At 40.3% G+C, this 16553-nt stretch overlaps 3 protein-coding genes across 4 annotated transcripts; 2 read left to right on the top strand and 1 right to left on the bottom strand.

Moving 5' to 3' along the window:
• The first annotated feature begins 1086 nt into the window (after positions 1-1086).
• Positions 1087-8006, top strand: lctla (lactase-like a). Of its 2 annotated transcripts, none has more exons than XM_044030721.1 (14): positions 1087-1243; positions 1689-1839; positions 1931-2091; positions 3169-3256; positions 3993-4102; positions 4182-4310; positions 4395-4490; positions 4620-4674; positions 5274-5435; positions 5523-5797; positions 6395-6521; positions 6607-6806; positions 7212-7275; positions 7681-8006. In XM_044030721.1, exons 2-14 carry the CDS (start codon positions 1710-1712, stop codon positions 7794-7796), a joined length of 1713 nt encoding a protein of 570 aa, XP_043886656.1. In that variant the 5' UTR covers positions 1087-1243; positions 1689-1709; the 3' UTR covers positions 7797-8006. The 2 variants fall into 2 exon arrangements, with proteins under 2 accessions (XP_043886656.1, XP_043886655.1); XM_044030720.1 differs by lacking the exon at positions 1087-1243 and adding an exon at positions 1274-1576.
• A 445-nt stretch (positions 8007-8451) lies between these two features.
• Positions 8452-16195, top strand: tipin (timeless interacting protein). The gene is made up of 8 exons (XM_044030733.1): positions 8452-8534; positions 9635-9764; positions 9890-9983; positions 10285-10360; positions 10474-10596; positions 10674-10737; positions 10945-11178; positions 15770-16195. Exons 2-8 carry the CDS (start codon positions 9647-9649, stop codon positions 16033-16035), a joined length of 975 nt encoding a protein of 324 aa, XP_043886668.1. The 5' UTR covers positions 8452-8534; positions 9635-9646; the 3' UTR covers positions 16036-16195.
• On the bottom strand, positions 11814-15310 carry LOC122772551. Its single transcript, XM_044030716.1, has 6 exons — positions 14423-15310; positions 13694-13974; positions 13280-13614; positions 12745-13164; positions 12489-12643; positions 11814-12367 (listed from the first exon to the last, which is right to left on the bottom strand). The coding sequence occupies exons 1-6, from the start codon at positions 15046-15048 to the stop codon at positions 12094-12096; spliced, it is 2091 nt and encodes a 696-aa protein (XP_043886651.1). The 5' UTR covers positions 15049-15310; the 3' UTR covers positions 11814-12093.
• Positions 16196-16553: the final 358 nt, after the last annotated feature.

Genomic DNA, 16553 nt, shown 5'->3' with positions numbered 1-16553 from the left:
CACCGGGGCCCTGGGCCTTATTGATATGCTAAACACACACACACGACCACACACACACCGAGCCACCGTCATGTCCGTAGCACATACACATCAGCTGCCCAACACTACAACTGCACACAGAGAACAATAACATACAAACACACACAGAACTGGAAGGTGTGTTTGCAGAGAAACACAAGCAGAGATTCTGCACACACACACACACACACACACACAAACACACAACACTGACATGTACATGTGTGCACCCAGAGTGCAGTGCCAACACTTTCAACTTTGAGCAGTTCAGCATTTTTCTTTTTCTCTTTTTTCAAACAATGCACCTGATGTCCACGGTTGTTGTTTTCGGGGCTTTGTTCCTCCGTCACGCGGCATTCACAGCAGAGTTCATGACCCGGAGTGGAAGCTGAACTGACAGCTGCAGGCTACGTTTTTCAGTGGATCTGAGTCCACACCTGACCAGCCCACAGATTAGAGTGATGTGATGTGGACATTATTTTTACATAACTCACATGTGGTTTAATGACACAACACGCGTAGCATGCTTTACAATGTTACAAAACAGCATTTATATTGTTTTCTGGGACATGGGAGATGCTTGTCTCCTGTAAATATAACCAGAGGACACTGAAGTCTTGAACTTTCTCATGTAAAAATCATGGGTTTATTACTTTATTATTTATTGTTGTTTTTGTATGTGTGAATGTGACATTTAATTAGCTGTTATTCTGTGTATATTGGCCCTGTGATAGACTGGCAACCTGTGTAGCATATACCTTCACTTTATGTCAACTGTGATTTAATCCACCTCTAAACCAGGTCCCTTAACAGGTAGTAGTAAAACCCGATTGAATACATTTATAAAACAGGCCCAAGTGAAAGTACATTCTCCTGGTTCATCTTTATGCTTTATAGTGCAGCTCCGATGAAAACTCATGTTGTGTTTTACAGCTGAACTGAGGTCAGTCAGACAACAGTGTTTCAGAGAGCGAGCTCATTAACATGGACTCTGCTTACAGCGTCAGAATCCTTCCTTTATGGACAAGATCTGTTTGCTGCTGCAAATTCACATTCACACTTCGCTGACCTCGAATGGAGCGGTGTTCTGTGCGTGTGTGTCTGTTTTGTTTTCTGGGAGCTTGGCAGTGAACCAGTCAGGGGAGCCTCAGTGAGCAGCAGGTCCAGAAGCTCGGGGATGTTTCTTGCACTTTGGAGCAGTTTCCATCGGAGACAAATGCAGCAGGTCAGACGTCATCTACAGTATATTTCCCCGCGAGTGAGACAGTGAGACGCACACTGGGCAAAGGGACACATGTAGACAGTGGGGACGTAGATCTAGATTAAATCTTATTGATTATATTATTTTCCACAGCTGCGGATATAACGCGTTTGAGATGTCTGTCCTCCTGACGGTGCTGGACAAGCTGGCTTACTTTCTGTCTCTCATTGGGTTTTGTGTCAGTGTCTCTTACAGCTGGATCAAATGAAACCACATTCTTTCTTTATTATCTCAATAATTTGGATTTTGGGGGTGGGATGCTTTTACTAAACACCTGTGGACACCTGACATCTGATTGTGAGTGCCTGAATCTTTGGGATTTGACCTTGTGATTTCCAGCTCAGGGCAGACTGACGGGAGCCGCCTTTACTTTGCTTCATATTCCACATTAATCTCAGTGTTTCTGCAGGTGTAACTGAAGACAGACATCATGTTGCTGCAGCCTTGCACTCTGAGGACGTACCATGTGCTTGCACTGGTGCTGTTTGTCTCAGCCTCCGAGGACTTTGATTGGATGAAGAACGAGAGGACGTCTTTCTACTACGGCACCTTCCCAACAGGTGATTATATAAAACAGTCTTCACAGCAGAGACGACCTCTTGACCTCAGAGACAGCTGATGATTGATGATGATGATGATGTTCCTCGGCAGGTTTCTCTTGGGGAGCTGGGAGCTCTGCGTATCAGACGGAAGGAGCTTGGAACGTCGACGGAAAAGGGATGAGCATCTGGGATGCTTTTGCGCACAAAAAGGGGAAAATATTTTCAAATGACACAGGAGACTCCTCATGTGAGGGGTACTATAAATTCAAGGTAACGAGTAGCTCCACTTTATACATCTAACATTCCACAATAGGGATGTGTCAAAACCTCATGATACAGTGATTTAACAAGTCCACAGGAGGATATTTATGAAGATAGTAACCGAGGTACGATATTTATTAAGTACACTCTACTTGAGCTTTTGTCTCTTTGTAAAGAGCTGGTAATTATAATTATAATTTTATACTTGTCAGTCTGAAGCCAGAAAATGACTTTGGTAGAAGTTGAAGCCACTTTTTATAATAGTATTTAAGTAAAAGTCTTAAAGTATGACATCTCGACATTTACTGTACTTAAGTATTAAAAGTAATTTTCTGATATAAAATGTACTTAAGTTTGGAAGTTTGAGCCATGGTACCGCAGTGGTAAGGCAAGTTGTCTTTCAAGCTCTATGTGTGTCTTTGAGCAAGATACCTAAACCCACATTGCAGGGTTTAAATGATGAATGGCAAAACTATAGTGTAAAGCAGCTCATCAAGACTAGAAAAGCTCTATATAAATACAAACCATGACAAACTCTTCTTCTTCCGAGTAACAAAGATAGTTTGGGCAAATGTAGTAGAGTAAAAGTACACAATTTATTTAGTAATTGTAGTGGATTAAAGGTTAAAGTTGCGAGAAGTAGAGATACGTGGTTTTTGTACTTAAGTACTGTAACAAAGTATTGATACTAGTTCACATTCCAAAATGTTTTTCCCGTGGTTCCACGTGTCCCCCTAAAATGTGGGTCACCACATTTCTGTCTCTTTTGTGTGTGCGTATCGTTTTTTGTCTGGTCTACAGCTTTTCTTCTCTCTTCTTCTGGGGCGTCCACAAGATCAAAATCTCTTTGTCATTCTTGCTCTTCTCTCCATCACCTCTAACCACAGTTTGTGCACTGTTTGCTGCATTAGATCTGTTGAGGCAGCGAGCACAGCACAGCACAGCAGGATTATGCTGAACAAAATACTGTTCATAAAACTACAAACATGTAACAGAAATGTAACAAATGTCTACTTAATGCTCTGAGGTAGTGACTTTTATTCTGCAGTCATTCACAAATTGTTTTTCAAACTGTCTGTTTTAAAGGACGACATTAACTTGATGAAGGACATGAAGCTGAATCATTATCGCTTCTCCATCTCCTGGCCAAGGATTTTACCAAGTGGACTCAAAGGTAAGTGAACATGTACTGGAATCTTTCTATATATATACACATATCTATATATATCTTTATGTATATATATATATATATATACATAACATACGTAACTCTTTTTTTCTTCAGTATTCTAGTTTCTTTACTGTTTAATACTGTTTATTATGTTGCACGTTATTTGAAACCAACGCTTAAATCTGTCTGTAAAAACTGCCAGGAATTATTCTCCACGCCTGGTAACAACCAGACTTTATGTTTTTGTGACATTCATCCATCCAATTGTGGTGAACATTTTGAACAGTGAATCTTTTTTATATTTGGTACGAGCATTTGACTTTGACGGTCAAAGTTTAAGGTCAGAGTGACCTTCAGAATGTGTGTTTGAGCTAATGAAGCAACATCTCGAGAACATCCTGAGGGAATTTCTTCAGACTTGTTAATGAACATGATATATTAAGAACACTAGTTTGAAATGTCGTTAAAATTTGGCTCACAGTTTCTCATCGACTTACAGATTTATTTTTAATTAGCTTACATGATGCGAGTTTTGAAAAAATATTGTCGATATTCATTTTTCCTCGTGCAGCTATAAATTAAACACGTTTTAGATTTTGGTTGGTCAGCACCACGTAAAGGTTGTGTGAAGATTCTGGAAACTTTCTAAAACTTGTGTTGCTGCTCCTACTATGATCATGTTTTCTGTCATAAGATGAATATTGCAATGAATTTGATCTTTTGATTTCAACTCTTTCAGGAGAACACATCAACGAGAAAGGAATCAGTTATTATGATAATCTGATTAACATGCTCCTGGAGAACAAGGTCACACCAGTCGTTACTCTGTACCACTGGGATTTACCTCAGGTGAGAACCTTTATATCTCGGCTGATTGGACACTACAGTTGATCATAGAAACTGACACAATCTCACTCCACTTATTCAGGTCTTACAGGAGAAATATGGCGGCTGGCAGAATGCCACCATGATCAACTACTTTAACGACTTTGCCAACTTGTGTTTTGAAAGATTTGGGAACAGAGTGAAATACTGGATCACCTTCAACAACCCGTGGGTACGTCAGGTCAGAGAAACGGTTCTTTCATAGTCCTGTGAATGGATGTTTAACATCTTGTGTGGGTTTTTCTTTTTTTTTCAGTCAATTGCTGTGGAAGGGTATGAAACAGGGGAACATGCACCGGGGCTGAAGCTGAAGGGAACAGGAGTGTACAAAGCTGCTCACCACATCATCAAAGTAAAGCTGCAGTTTCCGCTCAGGCTGCTGTCACATTAACGACAATAGAGTTAAAATGTCACCTGACATTTTGTGTCCATCATGAATCATAATCATCACAATCACGCATCCTCTCTCTTTCTGTAACAGGCACATGCTAAGGTTTGGCACACGTATGACATGCAGTGGCGAAGCAAACAAAAAGGTAAAGTAAAACGTCTTTTATATTTTATTTGTTCATATTTTCTGTTCCATTTGCATGACTCAGTGTTTTGTATTCGTACATTTGATTTTGGTGTCCAAGGTTCCCTATAAAAGAGATTTTTTCTTTGCCAGGGGAAAACCTTGTGAATTTGTTACAAATGTCCACTTGGACTCATGATCAGAATTTAGTGTTCTGGAACTAGAACTTCTGTACCTTTTGACTTTGTGAAGATCAGGCTTTCGGTCAGTCAGTCAGTCATCATATGCCTGAACCCCAATGATTTTGCAGCAGATGTTTACAATGCCGCTGAGAGCATTTCTGTCCTTGGAATATAAAACACTGAACCAACAAATAAAAGAGAATGTTAAAAGAGCCCAAATATTCACTTGGGTTCACAGGTTAATGTTTAGACTTCCAGTGGCCAAAGGTGAAAATTCAATTTCATGGTAGTTTTTTGAACATTAGATTTTTATATTCCTTTATAGGTCAACAAACATTTTATATGAGTCTGGAAAAACGTATTTGTACTTAAACGGCATTGGTCAATGGTGGCAAACCATTGAGAGATGGTGATTCTGTTGGTTGCTGTGTATGTCCAGGTCTGGTTGGAATCTCGCTAACAGCAGACTGGGGTGAACCAGTGGACATCACCAACCAGAGGGACATCGAAGCGGCAGAGAGATACATCCAGTTCTACCTGGGTTGGTTTGCGACACCCATCTTCAATGGCGACTACCCACAAGTTATGAAGGAGTATATTGGTGCGTCACAGTCACACTATTATTAAACTACTGTATATCTTCTCTGCTGATGCTGACGTTTTCAGTGTTTTGATCTTTAACCTTTAGGCAGGAAGAGCGGCCAGCAGGGCCTCGGAGTTTCGCGATTGCCTGTTTTCTTGCCCCAGGAGAAGAGTTACATCAAAGGAACCTGTGATTTCCTGGGCCTCGGCCATTTCACAACTCGCTATGTCACCCAGAAGAATTTCCCATCAGGCCTCGGTGACAGTTACTTCACAGACCGTGACCTCGCAGAGCTGGTAGACCCGCAGTGGCCCGACCCCGGCTCAGAATGGCTCTATTCTGTTCCATGGGGCTTCCGGCGCTTGCTGAATTTTGTCAAGGTACACGACACAGAATGAAACCAAACCCAGAGCTGTAGCTGTGTGAGATTTCTAATAGATAATGTTAAACTGTGTGGTTCGGCCAGTCATTAAGTCATTACAACATGTGCAATTTTGTTTTTAACATTACTTATATGTCTGTCATGGTGTTATCTAAACATCAAATTAATACTAATAAAGGAACAACGTGTAAGATTTAGTAACATCTAAAAAGAAACTGAAGTCTATATTTTGGACCTTTATATTTCTGTTTTATGAAAATAAAGTTAATTGATGAATGAATTTATAAAATTTAGCGCGAGTGGTTTGAACATAATGACTATTGACTGGAACCAGATTTGATTAAAATTTGACTTAATTGATCCCACACTGAGAAAACGTTACAGTAGCAAAAAGGGTCAGATGACGATAAGTGACAAATAGAATATAATAAAAAAAATAGAATACAATAAGTAAAAAAAGATTAAAAGTAAGAATATATAATCAAGCAATAGAATAAGATAAACAAAATATATCAAATATTTGAAAATGTCTTAAAAGAAATATTAAGATGCTCACATAAATCAGAATATTTACAAAACGATATCACTTCCACAGACTCAGTATGGAAATCCAATGATCTACGTGACAGAAAACGGCGTGTCGGAGAAAACGCCCTGCACCGATCTCTGTGATGACTGGAGGATGCACTACTTCAAAGACTACATCAATGAAATGCTCAAAGGTCAAACCTCCCAAACGAACATGATGAAGCTCACTGTATTTCCCTGTTGTTTTGTGTTTGTTTTCATCTCTGCTTCATGTCACAGCGATGAAAGACGGAGTTAACGTCAAAGGCTACACCGCCTGGTCTCTCCTCGACAACTTTGAGTGGGATGAAGGATACTCGGAGAGGTTCGGGCTCTACTATGTGGACTTCAGGAGCAAGAACAAATCGCGCTACCCAAAGGCGTCTGTTCAGTACTACAAACGTATCATCAGCTCCAATGGCTTTCCCAACCAGAGAGAGGTGAGTGTTTTGCACTCTACACAGCCTTTCAAAAACACCAATGTCCATTGACAAAATGAATGATTTATCTCAAATAACACAGTATTTGTTGATCCTCTGCTGCATCCATCATTACATTAAATGGTTATTATTATTATTATTATTATTATTAATAAATTATTTTGTGAGTTCAGTGTTTGAAAGTCTTTGTTTAGATTTACCTCAGAAACACACACTTACTAAATAAGCCAGCGGTATAGACCAGCAGCTCCCCATGGTGTCAGATTTTGAAGGAGAGTGAGTATTTTACATTGTTTCCATTTGGAAAAAAAAGGATCTTTAACAATGAGATGAAAAATAACTACCTAAAGAGTGTTTTTTTACAGATTCGAATTTTAATTGTAAGATTTTGTCGGCTGTGTGCAGGTGGAAACTTGGAAGAGAAAAGCGGTGGAGACGTGCTCCTCCAGTAACCAGCTCCTGGCGATAGGTGTGTACAGTGAAGCACCAAAGTGACCGCTGTGAGGAGCTGTGTGGGTCCAGGCAAAGAAAAAGTCTGTCTCAAGCTTGTTGTCCCCTCTCAGACAGGGTTTTTCTTCGTTCAGAAATCAGAAACATGCAGGGATGGCCAGTGCAAAATTAAGTTTGAAGAGTTAAAATGATGATTCACAGTGACATTAGGTAGGCTATAGGTAATAAGCCTGGAAATGATGTCAGTGAATTTAGATTTTCCTCGCTTTTAATCTTTTCATGGCATCATTTTAACTTTTTATTTACCAAAAAGAAAAAACTTGGTGTCATAGTACCTTGTATATTTTCTGTGAAGCACATTTACATTGCATTGCTGTAGAAATACACCATTCAAATACGTTTGCCTTGTATTTGTTTGCTTCAGATCCAATGATCAGCCACATGGAGATGGTGACAGAGATTGTGGTTCCCACCGTGTGCACACTCTGCATTCTGCTCAGTGCTGTCTTCTTAATGTTCCTGCTGCGTGGACACCTCTGAAACACACACACACACACACACATGCACAGCTGCAGATCTCGTGTTGTTGATGTAATTGAATGAACGTAATGGAATGCTGAATAAACAGACTTGATTTTATTTGGTTGTTTTCATAACAACTGCCAAAGCCTATGATGACACTGTTGATGATGATGAAGGCGACTGCATAATGACACTAGTTTACTGTAAAATAAAGACATGAGGATTGTGGACTGTTGTTATTTATTGGAGGCTAAATAAACAAAATTCACAAAACCAGGATTCCATAACAGCTTATAACGCTTCAAATTAAAAGTGCCAGAGAAATGTCAGAAATGAGTAGGTATCATACTAAAAAATAACTCATTTGCAGTTTTGTTGGAGGTGGGTCACTCACTTTGACTGTTTAATTACATTTAATGTAAATATTATCTGACTTTGCTATGACATACCACCAATTTTAACTTTATTATCCCAAAGGAAATTTAATCAGATCTAAAAAAACACACTGAACCAGAATACAATGTCATGTCAAATCATGTAAAGTGACAAAAAACCCCAAAACAATATCAATCAGTTAACCGTCGCTTTATTAAAAACACAGCCCAGATGAAGGTGAACACGTGATTTTTGTTTCAATTGAGTGCAATAGAATTTTATTTTGAAAAACCTGAAGGAAGACCCTAACCGGAAGTGAGTAGCAATAGTTTAACGCTGCTGCTTGTTTAGCTCTGCTCTCTGGACACAAGCTCGTAACTGGTATGACTTTATTTGTCACTACATTTAAATACGTATATCGTCTTGCTGTGAAGTTACTATAATTGTGTGTTTGTGCTCTGAGATATACTTTTGCTTATTACGCTAACAGCGGGTACCTTAAATTATCTTAGCAACCTCGCGGTATTAACTACAGTTACAAACGTTTCTCAGAAATAGGTTTTAATAATTTTTCTGAAGGTTCAGAGAAGGTCCTGACTTTCCACACCGACCACACTGTCCAGCGTGTATATGTGTTACTTGTGCAACATGTGGAATTTGAGTTTTTACAGTTTATGTTTTAGCTGTGCGTTGGTTAATTTTACCGCCTTCCTGTGCCGGAAGCTGTAATCGACCTTCCATTGTAGTGATACGTCAACGTCACAGCCATATTGGTCCAGGCAAAGCTCGTTTTTCCGAAATAAAAGCAATTACATTTCTCAAACAATTATGTTTAGGGTGTGTTATCTACAAGTACGCTAATAGTACCAGCGATTATAACTATTTTGATAATGATTAATCATTCAATTCAATAATTCAAGAAAGCTTTCTGATTTTTCAGCTTCGTAAATGTGAATATTTTATGGTTTCTTTACTCCATATGACAAATAAATAATTAAAACTTAATAATTTTAAAAACGTCAGAGATGTAACAGAGGTACTATGTATATAAGGCTGCAATATTGTTTTTTTTATCATTATTATTATTATTATTATTATTATTATTCTATTGTGTGATTCTTATTCCTTTTGCACTGTCTTGTTTTTTTGTTTGTTTTTTTTGTACTTTTTATATGGACCCTGAGTCTGAAAATAAAGCTCATCTATCTATCTATAGTACAGCTGTGTATATATGTATATATTCATTTACGTGAGGTAACATATGTATTTTTGTTGTTTTTTTTAACCAATTTTAATGACGGTAATTTATTTTTTACCATAACAGTGACTCCTTCATGATCAGTAACTGGAGACATGTTTGCTTACAACAAACAATGACTACAGTCTGTTTTCTCACAGCCATGTTTTCAGTCTAAGTTTGCCTTCATGTCTCGACCTGGTTCATACAACATTCACACCAACAAAAATTTACTTTTCTCCAGGATTTACTCAACATGGTAAAAGGCCTCCATAACATTTCTGACATCCAGGGCACAGACGATGAAGCCTTCCCTCCTCTCCCACCTCCTCATTCCCCGGGAGGGCAAGATGAGGGAGATCCTTTTGAAAATGGTGAAAAGAGAGTTCTGTTCTTGCTACAAGATACTGAAAGTAGTTTGAGGCTTTGAGTCGTGCAGCTCATCACACTGATATTGACTCGTAATGGTCTTATCTGTCCTGTTGTCTTGCTGATGCAGGGGATGAAGGTGGCGATGTCTCCAGACTGGCTGACGTCCCTGCTGCTAAAAGGAAAACGGTGAAGAGGCCGCAGCCTAAATTGGACTCTCAGAGGTAAGTGGTCAGTTTTTCAACAATTTAACTACATGGTATTTTTTTCTCTGATGCCCTGACACTAAATCTAGGAGAAACGTTCCCAGTATCCAGTACCTTTTATCCAGTCAAGAGCCGGAACTCCATGAAATTGGAAGGTCACGCTGTTTGTCAATCAATAAATATGTTCATGAGGTTATGATAGGAAAGGAGGAGTGCTAACAGGAAGTTAGCCAACTCTGATGTTGTCGTGCAATTGATGAATTCACGTTTATTTATGGATGAGTTGTTGATTACAGTTAGGTCTGACATTTTTCCTCAGACTTATCTCAGAGAGGGGACTACCTGCTCTGCGAACTCTGTTCGACGATGTTCATTTTAAAGGCAAGGGACATGAGGTAAAAATTGACATTAGATCACTAAAATGCAGCAAACAGCTGTGCAGCTGAAGCTTCATTTAAATCACATACATATTTAATCAAAACTCTGTAATGTGTATGTTTATGACCAGGCAGCAGACCTGTGGCTGCTGATGCAGAAGATGGAGAACTGGGCCCACAGGTTGTACCCAAAACTGCAGTTTGATGACTTTATTGACAAAGTTGAGAAGCTCGGTGCGAAGAAGGAAGTGCAGGTGGGATGAATATACTGGTGCTTAAGATTTCTTCAGATTTATTTTTTACCATTTAACTTAAATGTCTGTGTTTCCAGACTTGTCTCAAAAGGATTCGGCTGGACATGCCACTGACACATGAAGATTTTACTGATAAAGATGGTAAGAGACTGAAAACAGTCTTCAGTGTTCATGATTTGTATTGTGAAATCCCATATCCCAGATATTCTGACTTCATATTTGTACAGTGTTGGCCATCTTCAGTGAACAGTTGCTTTATGCTCTGGTGTTACAAAAATAATTGTGTAAAAATAGGGGTTCAGATTTACATCATAAAATCAATCGCACTTAAACTTATTTTTGCTGTAGGTGAAGAAGCGACAGCACCTGAACTGCACATGTTTGATGATCCTGATCCATTTAATGGAACAATCTTCGCCGACGAAGCACCAAGCCTGGTCCACTCGACTCCTGCTCCAGCTGCTCCTGCTGCTCCCTCTCCAGCTGCTCCTTCCCTGACTGATGAGCAGCGGAGACGCATGGAGCTGAACCGCCAGCGAGCGCTGGAGAGGAGATTGGCTCGCAACCAGCAGCAGCAAACGGGTAAGAGTTGTTTCCTCATATCCATCATTTCATGTGGTGTCCAAGAATTCAGGCTTATCAGTGTAGCTCCAAAAACTTAAAGCTCCAATGTGTAACTTTTATCACTGCTAATGTTGTGTTCCTGGTTAAGTTCCTTACAATAACCAGGCTATTTACAGAAAGTTTAGTTTCTTAGCTTTCCAATGATATTCAACCCATGGAAATCTATAAATATTTGAAGAAGATGCCACTTGAATGTAGAAACTCCTCAAACTAGTTTTGTGAGAAATCCAGCCTGAAAGTTTCTGAAAGATTCTCACGTGGGGAGCCAGGTGACAATAGCTGCTCACTGTAACCATCAGCCACATCTGATATCCGTTAGCCCACAGGATGGAAACTATTGTAGTGGTTTGAACAATGGGTTAATGTAGTATTATTTGCCATTAACACTTCAGTGGACTGATAAGAATCAGAATTTACTTTATTGATCCCCAAACCAGCAAGGTAAAATACTTTACCTTGAAAAGCGAGAAAAATCAAAGATATAAAATAAAGTACATTTAAGTTGCTCTGTGGTATAGTGTGACTGGACCAGTCTGTTGCTGAATGAGCTCCTGTGGGTGATCAGCACATTGTGAAGAGGGTGTGAGGGAGAATTCAATAGATAAATAAGCTTTATTTTCAGACTCAAGGCTCATACAAAAAGTAAGACACACAGTACAAAAGGAATAAGAATCACACAATAGAATAACAATAATAATAATAAAAAACATAATAATCTAATGACTAATTTTTAAAAGACACTTATACCAATGCCCCCAAAACTGAGACGTGCAGCGCAATTTTTTCCATTATTTCCAATATTCTACCAGCTCCCCCTACAACATGGCTGTAACCACTGTCCATCACAGTCGATATGCAGGCAAATTGGTGATATCACACCCTCCTCCGCTTACTCTTTGGTGCTCTGAACTTGCTGTGACCGTGCTGTGGGGCTGGGCATGTGATGTCTTTTGCCTCGTCAGAACAGAAAGGCCTGATTTTCTCAAAAAGATAGGTCTGCCTGTCCATGGTCAGTCCCGGTGGGGCCAGGACAGGAAGACCGTCAACAGGGGGCAGAACTCCTGGTTTGTGCAGTAACTGAAACTCGATAGGCTCTGCATCACTGTGAGTTCTGGCAAGCACCACACCTGGTCTGTTGGTATTAAAGCTGTGACAGAATAGAAGCACAAACCATGATAATTAAAACATGACTCACTGTTTTTTCATGGAACACTATCATGTCCATTAAATCATTTATGTACACAATGTTAAAGTTTGAATATAAATACCTGAAGTGCTGATAACTCTTGATTTGTGGGAGCTTTCGGAAGTAGGGACTCAGATGGGTCTGCCAGTCGAAGGTCTTAACTATCGCTCTGCCGTCCGCTGTTCCGACAAGCTGCGGAATATTGAGGCCACTTTCAGGAGAGCTGTTTTCCACTACCTGTTGACAGCAGGGACCACAATGGAGAATCTATTACTTTTCATGACTTTTTAAAAATGCACGTTTTATATATTTACAGTAGTCAAATAAAATAAACTAACCTGAGCGATGTCTTCCAAAGTGTTGACTCTGGTCTTCATGAATTCTTGCTTGATTAGACCAAAACCACAGTCGGGGGCAAGTTTAGTGTGGCCAACCATCAGGAAGTGCATGCTGAGCGTGGAGTGAAGCTTGTGTGCCACCCGCCAGGCCCCATACCAGAGCATGGAGTTGTTTTTGTGTAGCCCAGTGCAGTTGTCGCAATGCAGATCTACGTCTGTTTCTCCAACTCCAAATTTGCCGAAGAAATGATGTATGTAGCTGATGGCTTCATCGCTCCCCTTACTCGATGACCTGCCTTCATCAGTCAGGAAATTCACCTGTTTTTGTAACCCTTCACAGGAGACACCAAAAAGGCCACATTTCCGTGGAGTCAGGAAGTACATTAGCCCAGGCTGAAGAGGGTTTGAGGGAAAGTGCATCTGAAGAAGACGGGAGGGAAAAAAAGGATTAGACAAAATGAAAGTAGTTTGTGTCTATTCATAACAGCCTAATAAATCAAACACTTAAGGGTAAATAACGTGTGATAAATAGTACCTGCTGTGCGAAATCAAAATTGTAGTGCATCCTGATCTTCTTGCTTGCTGGTGGGGAGGGTCCAAAAGACAACCGAGAGTCAGCACAAGTCTGTCTGCAGGCAGCAGTCATCTCATTGTACGCGGCCCTCTCTTTTTGCACAAGGGCGAGATGGTCCTGTTGCTTCTTGACAGCTTCTGACTTTCTCTCATCTGGGAGGTTTGCACTTCGCACCAGCTGCTCGGTATTCTGTTGGCACTGCCCACAGAGAGCTGTACTTGGCATGCCGCACCTGATGTGCGGGAGTAGCTGATTCCACAGTGCTTTGAAGCTTGATTTACAAACTGCACGCTCCCCTGGAAAGACAAGATAGATGAGTATATTTTATATGCTAATAGTGTTTCACATTGGAACCATTTGACTCTTGACACATACCAAGCTCCTTAGCAGACCTCATGTATAGACGCCACACTGTGGCCTTGGATACACGAGTTGGCAGCAGCTTCACATGCCAATCCCTATGCCCAAAATGTCGGCCAGGCAGCATAATGGCATTGTCTTCCGCATAGTTTTTTATAAATTCCACAGCTCCGTCGATCTGTTTACGTCCAATGAACTTGGGTGATGGTGGCCGTGGGCTGTTCTTCCTTACCCGTGGTCTTGCTCCATTCACATCAAAGTGTTTGATGATGTCTGTCAGCTTGTCTTTGCCAATTCTGGAAAAAAATACTTGTGTTTCAGATCATGGTACATACCAACAGGCAACTTATCATCATTAGCACCATAGTCAATACTTCAGACCTAAGCTATTCAAACGGTAGCCCACTTGTCACTATCCCTCAAATATTCCTATATTCCTACATTCCTACAGTGGCATTGACCATGTGTGGGTCGTATGTAACATGCCTTTTTTGCATTGTTCTTTAAATTGTGTAGGTTTGTTATTGAACAGCCCTGCTTTATACCAAAAGATAGCTGTGTCATTCACACATTATTCAAGCACATCAGGTTTGTTAGTTTGTTATTCAACAAATGCTCCCGTTATAACCCCCGCTTATAATACAAGTTTTGATGGGTGTATCATTTGCATTTTAAAACGTCAATGTTGACCTAGCTAACTATGTCCAAGTCACACAACGTTAAGCAGACGTTCTAAAGACTCACCCCATAAGAAACTGAAAAGTATTCCTGCAGACTTCGTTGCCTCCTATCAGATAAGTGGTTCGGGGAGACTTTCTTTTAATCGCTGGCCTCTTCCTAGATGTTGTCATCTGAGAAGTCACCACTGTACGCCTGTTTGCCTCAAGATGTCCAATGATCCTCATGTCCTGCCAATGTTTTTCGGCCGCTAACGAATCCATCCGTATGTTGTACATGAGCTCTGGGGGAAGTCTGCGGCTACACGACTGTGTCCCGAGTAGAGAATCCTCTTTTCGTCTTCCGTAGCATTTGCAGTCAAAGTTACGGATCTTCTCCAGTTCTCTGTCTTTCTTGCCCTCGAATGTTACAGTAGATATAGCGTCTGATATCTCACGCTCCAGCAGCTCCTCCGCCACGAGGCCCAGTGCTTCTTCGTCGTCCTCATCTTCGGCTAAAGTCAACTGTAGATTCGGGATGTTTTCCAGTGTAATGCAGTCGCTCACGTCAATTTCTTCTTCATCTTCTAGTTCGGGTTCAGAATCAGAAGTGAGATCGTCGCCTGTCGTCGCGGAGAAGTACTGACAAAGATTTGCGCTGTAACAGCCACGATTTAGTTCTTCTGCGATGCGTTGTTCCTGGTCCATATTCATTCAGTGATAATAACACGCAGCTTCTACGAGTAGCAGTAGCTAGTCACCTTTAAAATGCTGGAGCGGCTACTTAAGTAGCCATGAGGTCCCTCTTTGACGTGCAGCTGATTGGCCGAAAAAATAACAGGGGCGCTTGAATAGCCATAGAAACTCAATATGCTAATTTAAAGTGGTGTCACCAAACCCCCAACTACAGTATGAACCAGTTCCCATGCTAACTTTCCCTTAACTCCTTAACACCGAGCGTATCGAAGACGGCACATTTTGCATTACCGTAATTATGCGACGGTTTGTGCTATCGGAAAAAATCCAGCGGTTGCTGAGAAGTTGCAAGTCAACGTCTCATTATTACTTATTGTGGTTATTACGGTAATTTCACCCACCTCGTAACAGGAAGCCCGCGAATCAGCGTCTTTGTCGCCAGAGAGCAGAGTGTGTACAAAGTTTACATTTATTTGGCCTGTTTTTGGACATTGAGATAAAGACTTAAACACATGTTATTTTAAATGTGTTTTTATACTGTTCATATTCAACTAAATTGTTTTTTCTAAATAAAACTTTTTGTTTACTTCCAAAAAACATACTTGATCACAGGAACGCAAGTAAATGTAATTCATTACTTTCCACCTCTGCCTATATCCCAGATATTCTGATTTCATGTTTGTACCATGCAATCCTTTGTCATTACATTTATTTCTCCTCCTCTCGTTTGATCCCTCAGATTCTCAGAGCGGCGACACAGCACCGTCAGCTGATGAATCCATGTCTTTCTCCTCTGAAAATATTCTTGACAAGTCTAACAACCAGAAACAGGAGTTGGAGCCGGAGCAGGAGCTGGAGCCGATCAGCAGTGAAACACAGCCACTGAGCCAGCCTCCTCACAAAGACTCTGAGCCTTCAGCTAAACCCAGTCAGCATGAGGAGGAGACCAGCTTCATTATCAGCCCGGATCAGCCAGTCAGCAGCAGGTGTGAGGATGAGGATTAAAGCTCAGACACATGTTTCAAGCTATTATTGTTAGTTTTGTGTGTGTGTGTTCTGGTATTATAGTTCAAAGATGTGTGTTCCTTATGTTCATCTGTTCTTCAGAGCTGCTGCTCCTATCATAAACACAGTGTTGTTTTGAAATTAAAGGGTATCAATCATTTTCACTGATTATTAAGTCATCTTATTTCAATTCAAATGTCCAACTCCCAAAGATACATTAAAGTTACTGTCACACCTGGAAGTAACCTACAGTGAATAATGTGGTCCAGAGATAATGTTTTAATGATAAAATATAAACTTTAATAAACACTGATTTGTGTCTTTGGTGCCATCAATAACGTTTTTTCTAGATCATGTTCATTTGTAGATCAGATTTTGTGAAGCATGGTTTTTTGTTTAGCCTTTTGTTAAATCTGGTCCTTAAATGTTTTCCCGTTTTAAATGATAGGTGTTTTTTATTGAAGCATGTTATATACAGGGACCAGTGGTTCCAACAATACCAACTATCAAAACAGAGG

The sequence above is a fragment of the Solea senegalensis genome, linkage group LG7, assembly GCF_019176455.1.
Source record: "Solea senegalensis isolate Sse05_10M linkage group LG7, IFAPA_SoseM_1, whole genome shotgun sequence".
NCBI lineage: Eukaryota > Metazoa > Chordata > Actinopteri > Pleuronectiformes > Soleidae > Solea > Solea senegalensis.
The sequence above is the reverse complement of the archived record's forward strand: the minus strand, read 5'-3'. Positions and strand labels throughout refer to the sequence as shown.